Source organism: Glandiceps talaboti, chromosome 8 (assembly GCF_964340395.1).
Source record: "Glandiceps talaboti chromosome 8, keGlaTala1.1, whole genome shotgun sequence".
In the NCBI taxonomy this organism is placed as follows: Eukaryota; Metazoa; Hemichordata; class Enteropneusta; family Spengelidae; genus Glandiceps; species Glandiceps talaboti.
This window is the reverse complement of record NC_135556.1, coordinates 12,275,188-12,288,500: the sequence shown is the minus strand read 5'-3', so window position 1 is coordinate 12,288,500 and position 13,313 is coordinate 12,275,188. Positions and strand designations below refer to the sequence as shown.

At 34.0% G+C, this 13,313-nt stretch overlaps 1 protein-coding gene across 3 annotated transcripts in view; it reads left to right on the top strand.

Moving 5' to 3' along the window:
- LOC144439491 (putative phospholipid-transporting ATPase IA) overlaps positions 1-8,919 on the top strand; it is a 64,485-nt gene extending 55,566 nt beyond the window's left edge. The window contains exons 34-37 of one of the 3 annotated variants that reach the window (XM_078128787.1): positions 965-1,050; positions 1,965-1,991; positions 4,232-4,275; positions 4,856-8,919. In XM_078128787.1, the coding sequence (XP_077984913.1) occupies positions 965-1,050; positions 1,965-1,991; positions 4,232-4,275; positions 4,856-4,909 (211 nt within the window). In that variant the 3' untranslated portion in view covers positions 4,910-8,919. Of the gene's footprint in view, positions 1-964; positions 1,051-1,964; positions 1,992-4,231; positions 4,276-4,855 lie in introns of those variants that run through there. The other 2 variants (XR_013481105.1, XR_013481104.1) reach the window with 2 other exon arrangements.
- The last annotated feature ends 4,394 nt before the right edge of the window (positions 8,920-13,313 follow it).

The window sequence follows — 13,313 nt, the reverse complement described above, 5'->3', positions numbered from 1 at the left end:
AGCTTCATCTTCAAGGTTCAAATTTAAATTTGCCCAGTAACTTTGCGATGTACTTAGCCATAGCCAATTAGTAATGTGGCCATAGTTGGCCCACTCTTCCAAAAGTAATGGCTTATACTATACATTGTAGGGCAGCACAACATATCGTAGCTGACAAACTAACTTGTAAAGCTAGTCATTGTTTACACAGAAAAAGGTATTGACTGATTAGATTCTCAACAGAACAAATGTTTATCCATGCTTTCTCCATTGCTGCCATACAAAACAAATTGTTTTTATAGTGCTGTCTCCACCAGTGGTCATATTTGAATGTTTCACCATAGACATTGGAGGTCTCACTCAATCATCTATGGTTTCACAAAGTTGGTATTAGCATGTATCCTTTGCAACATGACTTATGTTGGCATTAGAATGTGTAGCACCCAAAAAAGTACATGTAATTGCACAATGTGCCTCACTTGTTTATAGGGTTCATATCAAGTGTAAAATAACACTGTTTCATTTGCTTTATTAAAGTGTGTGGCCCTTCTGATGTGCTAATTTTTAAACAGTGTTGCCCACTGACATACACTTAATGTGAATTCTGTACATGTTTGTGATATACGTTGGAATTGCTTTACTTGGGTGTTTTACGTGTTGTAGATGTGGAAGTAGCTGTATGTGTCGAATAATTTGTGAATATATCATTTATGAATTACTTTTCATATCATTCTCATATTTGTTATGCATATCAGAACTCTACTGTTTTATGAGTATTTTAAGGAAAATCAAACATGATGGCAACTGGTGGTTACAGTGTTATAGGTCAAAACATCACTGCTAGTGTCTTGTTTTGATGGAAAATCAAATATGGCCACTGGTGCATGGTTGCAGTGTTTTAGTGTCAATTTGAAAACATCACTGCTGATGAACACTGCATAGGAGATGAAATAAATATCTTGTTCTACTTTACTGTGTGTTACAGCTTGACTGAAACATCAAGGTTGCTGAAAAATCTGTTTACAAGGAGAACAAGTCGTCCAGTTGCTGATCCGTATGAAATGACACAACGTAAGTACATGTATATTTCTTTTCGAATTACAATTCTTCTTTTTTCGTAAATCACAATGTCATGCATGTAGCCATCATCATAACAAAAATAAGCATGTTTATTCTGTTGGCATGTCTTCATGAGGTTCACAAAAGTGCCATATATTTGATTCAGTTTTGATAAAACGTTATGCAATATTCATTTTAATTTGATGTCAGTAACTAGAAGCAATTCCATCAATTGCAAATTCATAGAAAAAGATAGAAATGGCAAATTTTTGTTCTGATTGATGTATGTGTATTTTGTGTTGCTTACTGAATCATGTAATAATGGTTTAATGTATGACAAAGCAGGAAAGTCGCAAATTTAAGTTTTGGTGTAAAGAAACATGAATTCGAATCTCTTGTACAAAAACATTGATTCAGTGAATTTTGGGAGCTCTTAGACAGAAAAATCCATGATTGTGTAAACTCCTTTTAACTACTCGTTAATAAAGTTTATCTACTGGTTAACAGGAGTACCAGCAACAACGAAGCTCTGTCATTCAATAAGTCGTTATTTTGTTCTCAGTAAATTAGCAACTAAGTTTGCATAAAAAAAATTGATAAATTGAAAATGGTGATCATTCATTTGTTAAGAATAACTGGTGGATGTCAGTCATACTGTTAATTTATGAGCAAAAAACTGAAACAGCCTTGGTAGAATTAAATGTGTTTAACCTTTGCCATTTCTCAATAATATTAATGAATGGATTGTTGTCATGGCACCTTGTTAAGAGATTGATAGAATTGTATTATATAACACAAAATCATAGTTTCCTTCACAATAATTCATATTAAAGAATACGGCATTGGGAATTGGATCTGGTGATGGATTAGCATTATTTTTTTTTCCAAAATTAATTTGAACTTATTTTCTTTACTTCAATGGGTAGACCCAAGGAGAGTGTACGTTACACATGGTAACTAATTTCAAACTAGTAATTTACTTTAAGAGGGCTCAATATTTAGCAATCTAGTCTGCATCACAAAGTGCACGAACCTTCAGATTAAGTTGCATTTATCAATATAAGATAGTATAAGTATCATACACTGCACAACTGCTATGATATAACCTATTCAAATCTTTCAGATTTTCATTGAGAAAGTCTTGGCATGCATTACATGATATGCATGTATTGTATACTATAGTTTGCTAGATGCCACAGTATGTCTGACAATCTCATTACCTTTGATTCTGTAAGAATGTTGATATTAGTAAATTCATATTAGTTACATTGAACAGTATATGCAAATTAGGTTGTAAATATACACAAGTTACATTGTAAATATATGCAAATTACATTGCAAATATGCACAAATTACATTGTAAATATACACAAGTTATATTGTAAATATATGCAAATTACATGTATTCAAATGACCTCATGAATATACCGTAATGTATATTGCATTGCCAATGTAAATTACATTGTAAAATATATTAATATCAACTAGATTTTCTATACTTTGATATCCATTTATCTAAATATTGTATATTATCTAATATTTTATGCATTGTTTGCGTAATAAGTTAAAACACCCCTGCTGTATGCTGTTTAAAGATACAATGGTGTAAACAAAAGTTACATAGTACAGCCCAGGTCTAAAAATTAATCGTCCTATGAATAATGTACTCTGTATTTTATTACAGTGCTTAAATTGCATGGCATACTTAATTGTCATGTTTCATTCAGTCAGTCAAACAGAAACTTTTAGACACAAAATAGAAATATGTAGTGACACACGAACATTTAGATGCAAAATAGAAAAATCTAGAGGAAAAACAGAAACTTTTAGAGGCAAAACAGAAACATTTAGAGAACTACAAGTTGTACAACATGTAGAATAAAAGAGTGTCATAGAAATAAATTAAGAATTAATTTATTTCATAGAAAAGCAAATCACAAGTACTAAAATATAATATGACCTCTGTCTACAGCATGATTCATAATAATGATAATAATAATAATAATGTTGGTTTTTATATAGCTCTCCCATTTTGTGCTCAAAGCACTTTACAATTAAGAATCAAGTGAGAAATTATTTGGTACCAATTATATATCTCACAAAAACAGATCGTGCGAAATTGTTGTTGGGTGTTGTTGTTTATTTTTTATTCTTGTTAATTTTTTTGCGATGGGGGGGGGGAGAGATGTGGAGTCCTCATTACATCTCCAATTTTTGTACTATTTGTCAAAATTTCTGATGTTCACACCATTTTCACAATATTTGTACTAAATGAAATAATTAAAGGTGGGCAGGGCAAAAAAACAAGGAGGGCTGGCAGTTTTGAGAATATCATTTTTTTTAGCACATTTAGCTTTCTTTAGCACATTTAGTGTTACCAGCATAGTTTTAATATAGTCTGAATTTGACCCTAACAGTAGTTTACTTTGGATAAGAACTATTTACTTATGCCGATTTCTTGTCAATTTTCACATTTTTTGCACAAACCCATCACTGAGGAGGACAGTTATGTATTCTATCTCTTGCTGCAATATGCATGTACAATACCTGTGTACGTGTTCAATTTTGGTTGCATATCATTTTCTCTAACTCTATGTATGAGTTTTGTACCTGGCTTTACTAAAACACAAAAGCATGTTAATGTGTCACTTGTGTGTTAAGTTTCTCCTGAATTTTTTCCATATGCATCAATTTAACATCATACCCCCATTGTGGTATTTCCTTTGTAACTAAGTTCATTGGAAAGAGAAACCAATAACAATGTTTCTTGTCATGCCCTCATTGTAACACTAGATTTAAGCAAGACAAAAACATGGCCTAATGTGAAACAAAGCGATTGTGAACGTAATCATTTGAAATTTAATGTTAGAGTAAAATGAAATTCACATATTTACAATTTGACCATTGCATTTAGACGGTAATGACAGTAAAAATGTAAAAAAAAATAAAAAAATACATTAATGAGGAGAGAAAGTATTAGTAATACTGACTTACCATATTTACCATAATGAATACAAAATGTCATTATATTTCAGTTTGTCATAGCCTTTGACTGCTACATCATTCAATGAGTTTAATATAACAATATTATCTCTAGAAGATAGAAAGCTTAGTGTTGTGCAAAGTGCAATCCTAAGTCCTATGTGTCTTTTGATATCTGATTTTGTATGTTTGGATTTCAATCTTTTTGCAGATGGGTATGCATTTTCTCAAGAAGAACATGGTGTTATTCCACAGGTAGGAAAGTTAACTATGGCCTAAAAAAAATAATTGTTTGGTTCCGGTTACCCAACCCCACCTAGCTTTTCACTGCCGACCCTAAACTTTTTATTACGTATTTGAGAAAAAAATTAATAAAGTCGCAAAAATTGCGAAGTCTGTTTAGAAATAGTGGATGTGGAAACTGACATCAATTTAAAAAGACAATATAAAACCTCTTCCAATCTGTAATGGTTGTACATCTGATAGGAAGAAATAAATAACATGGAGACCATTTGGAAAACTCACATAGAAAAAAAAATATAATAAAATAAAAAAAAAAAATCTACCTTCCCCACCTATTCTAAAATTGAATGTAATTGGAACCACACAATTATTTTTATTAGGCTTAAGTTAAATTTGTTGTTTTACTTGAGATAACTGTGAAGCCACATTATATAATGACATATATATACCAAGTACAATTTAGAAATAAGAAAGAATAGCAAATTAACATCACCCAGTCCATTATGGTTTGTAAATGAAATTTTGTTATTTTGTTAGAGACCAATTTTTTTCCTTTCATATGAATTTTAATTGTTCACTTGAACCATTCCAGGCCCAACTGATCCGAGCTTACGACACGACCAAGACCAAACCAGAAGGGCTGTAAACGAAGCACCACCGCCAAGTGAACAAGTTGAAGACCACGACCAAGACCAAGACCTGACCATACTTAGTTAGATAGTATATGTATTATGATGATGACCCTCGTACTGTATTTATTCTAGTGTACAAATTGAAAGTAGAACGTTTCTAGGAATGAAGTCTTTGTTTGTTATTGGTGTATAGACATCAAATAAGGTCCACAAATACCGGTACTGTGCAATGTTTTTTAAAGATTTTTATATTTTAGCAAGTTATGTTGTTGTTGTTTTTTTTTGTACACCGAAGTTGCTTTCAGCATGTTTTACCGAAAGTGAATTAATATAAACTGTATAATCAGTGCAAAAAAAAATAGATGCATTTGCTGTGAAACTTGCCTTATTCTTATAAACTGGTTACCTGAACTTCGTCTAAATTTCCACCACACAGGTGGACAAGTCTGAATGTGGAAAATCGAGGGAACCAGTTGCATAATTTTGCCAGATTTCTGTATAAAATTGGTTTATTGATTGCATGTTTGCTGCAAATAGATGCTGCCATTAGTAAGTGTAGAATACCAGGTGTTCATATCAATATTATGTAAATTATGTTCGTAAATTTGTAATATGTGTACCAATAAGCATTGGGATTGTTGCATGCTTTCATTTTGTGCATACTATGCTTGCCACCACGAAGTTAAACATAAAATGAATGCTTATATTTATAATATTTTCAATATTTGGTGGAAATATTTTAAAATATTTCTGAGCTAACCTTATACGTGCCTTTTCCAGTAATGTACGTTGCACGTGACTCACACTTCCAATACTTTGTTGAGATTCATAAGTATCATAACTGATATTTCGTACAATCCTTGTCGTTTGCAAAATAATATTATATATATTACTTACATGAGATATGTTACATTTATTTGGTAGTTCTGTATTTTAAAAAGTGATAGCTAAGTCCTTGTGGCATTAGATACTAGGTGTTTACATGAAAACAGGTGTTATAATGTATACAATCCAGTTATTGTAATGTGAAGTTTTTTTTTGAGTGGCCAGATGTTGTAACGTTGTTTCAAGGTTTACTACTGATTGATGTTATACAGTATTTTTATGTGCTGTGTTACAAATGTTTAAATTATCAAAAGACAGTAGAGTACTTAGTAGCCACATTTTCATCATTTCTCACAAATTTCTTCAATGTATCAACACTGAAATGATCTCTGCTTGATCACAAACATTTCATATCGCTATAAGAGCAACTGTTTCCATGGAGATTCTTCAAGAATTCATTTATTGATTGAAAATCTCTCTTTATAATTTTACCATTCTTTTGTTTACAAACCCATACATTGCCTTAGAATAACGAAATTAATTAAGAGAGTTTGTTCATATAAACTTTATAGCATTTAAGCAGCAAATATGTCAGAAGAGGCTTAAAGAAGATAACGAGGAGGCTGAATTTTACTTCTTCAAAATTTGCCATATCAAGTAATGTAATATACCCCATTTTGCATAGTATATGCTGATTACAAAATTTGGTACATCCTGTTGTCTGATACACCCCTATTTACATAATGTATGCTAATGTATGTCAAGTCATGTGATATATCCTGATTTGCAAAATATGAATTTGCTACATCAAGTCATGTGCTAGGCTCAATTAGCATAATATATGCTATCAGAAAATTAGTACATCAAAGCATGAGGTATACTCCCAATTTGCATGATAATGTACGCTCATTTTTAATAACATTTTTTTCATAATCATGTCAAGCCCATTTTGCCACTGGGTCTTAACACATTAGTTTTTCCAATGAAGGAGTGAAGTTTGCATGCTATTTTTACATATTTATGAAGTGGAGGTACACATAATTGATTACTTCATTTTATAAAGGTAGTCCATTATGCATAAAACTTAATCTGAATTCTTTCATTTACTTATAAGCATTAAGAGGCTTTAATTCATACCTGCATGTGTGAAATAGACTGTCGACAGTCGCTCGCGCCTTTTTTCCCCCTACGTTTTATCTAAACTTAAGTCGTTGCGGCGCTCCGATCTGGCGCAATACTACTACTGATATCGAGGGCTGAAGGTATCGGTATGTGATTATAGTAGTGTTGCGCTGGATCGGAGACCGGCGACGACTTAAGTTTAGATAAAACGTAGGGAAAAAAAGGCGCGAGCGACTTTCGATAGTCTATGTGTGAAAGTACATTTCTATATATTCAAGGAGCAAACTGTGTACATGTATTTATTGCTTGACAATTCTTTCAGTATTGTAGCAAAAAGGGGAATTAAAGTGCAATTCTTGCAAATCAAATGATTTGATTTCAGTCACAAAATATAACCTACTTTCAGTAGTCAAACTGATGTCAGCTTGCAAACATAACATAGTCAATAGAATTAACAAAATGTGATTTCAAATCTTACTTTCCACTGCCTTGATGATTTGCAATCATTCAAAACATTGAATCATTCAAAACATGATATCGTACACCAGTCGTGAGATAATATATCATTTATTCATATGAAATGTTTCGATTTCATGATTGGTATAATGTCAACGAATCAAATCATAAATTTGTATTTCAAATCCCCGGACATTATGTCACGCATTTAAAATCAAGATTTTGATTTGAATAAACTTGAATTATATATCAACTCAAAGTACCTGCAGTAGCATTTTACCTCATGCTAAAGGGTCAAAATTAATAGAACATTACGGTCAAGTTATTCGCCCATGCATAGTAACGCATGTGAAACATGTGCAACAGAAGCCATAGTGTCGACAAGAATTTGAAAGTTATTTTTACGGTGTACCCTGGCGGTAAAATTCTATTTCAGGTACCGAGAATTGAAATTAGATATCTTTACATCAAATCTTTTTGATTATCGTAAATCAGGGGATTTGATATGCTTATTAACCAATATCCATAATTTGTTAAATTATTCAGTGAAATTGATATCATTTGCAGGATAGACTGTTTGTTTTTTTTGGAATTGGTGCCGTTTTCCACTTTCAGCAGGTGAACCACGTTATCATCTGTTGATTCATATATTCACCTTGTACTGGACCAATCAGAGTACTTTGATTAGCATAATGATGACATCAATTTGAATTAACTGTTAAGAATTACTATTTGAACCTAAATCTTCATTTTACAAAAGTTCTGGTAGAAGTAGTAATGAACAGCACTGCATAGAACTTTGATGACAGAGTATGTATTGTGTTAGGTGGCATATATACCATGGCACCAGTAGATAGTGTGGTAGAGATCCATTGCAAATATAACATTGTAAACTCTGTGGAAACCTGTGTAAGTTTCTTTTTCAAATTGGTTGCTCTATCCACACTTTTCAGTAAGATTTCCATAACCACCATTCTATCCAAGGATATAATACATAAATTCAAGCAGGCAAAATACAGAAGATATGTAAATCAAGTAATTTACATACTGACGATATGGAGATAGTGTGTGGGATCTGATGATTGAATTGTTATATTGGTTGGCTCACACTCTGCAAATTACTAAATCTATAATATAGGATAACATTAGGCCTTATAATTATGCATCGTTTCGTGCATGGATGGTATTATATTTAATAAACAACGTATCATACATATTGCAGACTGACAGCCATCCACAAACACATGATACAGTCTCAGTATTCATATTTAGTTCGCGGTTTTCTGCCATCTTTGGTTCATTGTGTGCCATATATACCAGGGAGACTAATTTGCTCCTTCCCACCTTTGTTATGAGTATTTTTAGTATGCATCCCACGTTTAGATACATGTACAACGGAGCGTAATATCTCAGGTGCTCCATTGAAGGAATGCATAATTTTTTCGCTCTCATTTGCATATCAATGTCATGAGTTCATCTTATTTGCATATCAACACCATCATACCTCCAGAAAGGACCGCGTTTTCACTAGCTGTGAAGTGTGAAGGTTTTTGTTGTTATTATTATTATGTAGTGTATGTAGATAGTCGTAAATGCAACATGATCATAATAAAGCATATGACCTGCAACATATTGTGTGCCCGTTACTTGTCAAGACGGCCATTCGTTCGATTGATTGATGGATTTGAAGGAAAGATATTGTTGTGTGGTTGTTGACCGAAATGAGAGAGATCGCTAGCACTTTTACAGCCTATGTAAGTACCGGTAATAGGTTTTGGCCATCAGCCTTTGAACGGTACTGAAATCGTAGATTCTGTTAATTTAGCTATGAAAGTTTATAGTAATTGTTATTTATGGTTTAAACACAGTAGCAGACTTTTATATCTTTTAGTCCACGTGTTGTAGTCGTATATAAAATAAGGCCTAACAAAAAAAATGTGTGGTTCCGATTTCCCTCAATTTTAGAATAGGTGCAGGTGGAGTAGGTAGATCTTTAATTTTATTTTTAATTTTATGCGAGTGTCTAGCTAGTTCATGGAGTTATGTTTTTCGTTGCTTTCCATGTGGTCTCTTTATGTGTTATTGGGTTCTTCTCATCACATGTTCAGATTGGAAGAACAGTGTAAGTTTTCACAGCCACTATTTCTTGCGAGACTTCACGATTTTCGCGATGATTTTTTAAATAGTTTTGCTCGAATACGTAAATAAAAGTGGGGTCGGGTAACCGGAACTAACTTTTTTAGGCCGAATGTGCATGTAGACCATGGCACAACAACGGTGCCTTATTACTTTAACGGTTTACTAACATTGTATATGGGGGAACATTCACATATCGAACAGGTGGCATAACTTGTAAGTGTTTGTACAAGTCAAATCCTGTATATTACGTGTGAAGAAACTTAACTTAACTAAGACAGGGCAACTGACATGCACTTTACCAAGCACGCAATAATCAGTTTTCGTATATGGTCTTATGGTTAGCCTACCTGAAGACTTCAAGGACTATGTACTATTCCGCTATCCAATAACTGACATTTTGAATTACGCTTGGAGCAATAATGGAGTATTAAATTCAGTACCATAGCAACTATCTAGAGATTGTGCCAGTAATATTTTTTTTTTAAATAGAATAAAATAAAACTAAACAAAAAAATATATCCCGTAACAGACGTCGAATACATGATAGTATAAACGTGTAAATCATCCGGTTGAATTGTACTGAGCAGGTGTAAACAAGAGCATTTGGTAGTGAAATGAATATCGGGTGGATTACTTTACAAATGTTAGAATCATTGGCTCTCAGGAGGAAGGTATCGATTCTGTTTTCATCACTCAATGTAAGTCGTGATAATTGTTCTCAAGTTGTTAGTTTTTCGACTTTTTTGTGGGGATGAACCAATTACCCCAAATCCGTTAATTACTTTGCCATTGTTGTCATACAACTCAGGCTACTTGTGTATGTTGACGTCACGCAGACAATTAAGTTGGTAACTTTCCAATGTTCAAGTTTGAACCTGATAATATTGAAAGATAGAAAAACAGAAATTTGCCACCTGAAGCTAAACATAAAAGAGGTGCATATCAGGGGTTCTGTGACAACAACTGCCCCTAATTTTTTTTTTCGTTTGAGGAAGGATTACTCGTCTTTACAGGGGGTATCTTACTTTCGTAACAGTCTTACAATGTGGAAGTTTATTCACATCTCCATTCGTTGTGATCTCTCCAGTTGGTGAAAATAGCGTACATTTTTTGATGATAAACTGGTGTCCATGCACTATTTAAGTATGACACGTATAAATATTACTAGTACATAGTTTATGATGCATATATTGCACGTATTTGTAGGTAGGGGAGGAGGGGTGTTATACAGGGTCACTTGTGGAATTTACATTCCAATATCGTCTATAGTTGGTAGGTCCTTCAATAGTACGTGTAATACCTGTACGCAGTCGTCTGTTTTCATTATAGTCATTGGTCATTTTGGTAATTTTGAAGGACTGCTGGCCATGGTGTACAAAATTTGACCCATACAATTATATCATATATGCATAATTTACAGCATGACGTCGATACATGTGCATGTAAACCGAAACAGCTGATCATGATCTTCTACAATTGCACTTAGACTTCGATTCATTGGAACAGCTCCGGAAAATTGTTAAATATCATCTTTTTTTGTATAAAAGTGGTACAATTTCCGACATGCAGTCTTGATGTATAGTAATGCCACTTTACGTACACATGTTCATTCATTTGGAATTCAATGTCAATATTGGTGAACTTCCACGGTCTTTAAAACTAAGCTTTTTTCCGTCGTATTGATATGCGACCGACCTAAAAGGTCAGCTCCGTCTAATCGCCAGGGAACACCTGCCTAATAAGGAACTATTACTCACACATATATCATTACACTATATGTTTCTCGTTACAGTTGTCATGGTGATACTTGTATCCATACGGTATTTCCGTCGCAGTTACAGACTCCGACAGTTCTATTTTCCCTTTCTGGCCATCGATAACATTTTAAAGAATCGGATTAAAGCGTTTACACGGGTTTCAAGCACAATATACATTTTGTAACCTAGCTTAGTGTGTTCTATTATGTGGGTTTTTTTTCAATGGTTTACCTTTCTGTTCGCAGAGATGTCGAGTAGGAATCATCGTCATGATCATGGTTAATACGCTTACAATGTAAAACTAAAGTCAGTGCGCAGATCCTGGAATTTACTCTCTCATCCTCTTTTTTAATGATTTTCTGGATTACATATATTGTACAAACAACCCTCCCTTTGTCCCATTTTGTAAAGCATGACCCTCCCCATGACAATTGCATATACTGAACATTAATCAATATTCCCATTACATGTATATTAGTACATACAAATTAAATGATTTTGACTCTGTATTAGGAAGTAATATTTGAACAGATAAAGTGACAAACAGTAAAAGATGGCTAGTTAGTTACCTTTCTCATAATCATACATAATCTATTTAGTATCTAAAACGTACTTTCCATATGTTGTGCATACTCTGCAGCTGCCTGAGCTGGTCACTTGTAAAAGTTCCCTGATATCATTGTCATCATCATCACGTTCACCTTCAGTATTGCAAATATCAGTGTCACTCTTATCTGACTCACTGTCACTACTTGAGCCAGTACATGTACTAGTATCACTGTCCGTGCTCTCTACTACATTCAAAACTAAATCATCATCATCATCATCATCATCATCATCATCATCATCATCATCATCATCATCATCATCATCATCATCATCACCACCACCACCACCACCACCACCACCACCACCACCATCACCATCATCATCATCATCATCATCATCATCACCATCATCATCATCATCATCATCATCATCATCATCATCATCATCACCACCACCACCACCACCACCACCACCACCACCACCACCACCACTATCATCATCATCAGCAGCAGCAGCAGAAGAAGAATCCTCTCCCCTTTCTCTTGGCTGTCACCTACTTCCAATATTGGATGTATATTTGGAGCCTCTATAATGTCTGCTGACCAAGGATGTGTGCCACATGAGCCTCCTCTAGTTCAACTTTATTCCTTTTGAGGAAATCTTCAATTTGGTCACAAAACTACGGATTGTAAAATGTGACCCTCCCCCAAACATTATAATGCAAAATATGACCCTCTCCAAGAACAGGTTTGTAAAATGTGACCCCCCCCCCCATTCCTCCCCCTCTCCCTAAGGGGCATGTTTTATATTCTGACAGCGTAAATGTTTCGTTTGCATACAAACCAACCATGAGGGAGGGAATATGTAAAATGAAGCTACTAAAATGGAGTAAGAAAAGAAATAAGCATGTCCAGCTGCATGTCTTTGGAAAAAAAACTAAAAGTTTTGCACATAGCATCACTTTGCATATCAAATATCAGAGATACGTGCATGGAATAGTCTAATAAGCTTATAATACCCACATGTCGTCGCTTGTGAGTTATATCTATTTCCAATGCAGACACCAGTGACGGTATGTTTTGAATGTTTGTAAATACCTAATAACGACATTATTTTGTATCATGACTATCCTCCAATATATTAGCTCCTTGAATCGAGTATTAGCTCACAAGTGACTGTGCTAATAGCTCGATAGCCCTACGTCTTATACCGTAAACGTAAAGTCTACATTCCCTGTGTATAAATGCAATGTCGGTTACTAAAAGCTGAAAACGTTTCCTTTGTTACTTATTAGAGATCGTAATGGTTTGTTATTATGTATGGATGAATAGTAATGCCATAGAGTTTGTTCGTTCGTATGCGACGACTGACAGTGGCATTATATTAACTTTCAAAGGCGCAACTCATGCAATTAGCGTTGAAAGAATCGCGGCCTCGTCATGGAATGAGCAATCGGGAGAAGACTATATGTCGGCACAGCAACACACAAATTAAAAATTAACACGATCCCATTAGCACTAGCGCTAGCCTTAGAGCAGGTCAACATAGTATCACAACATGGCGACAATGC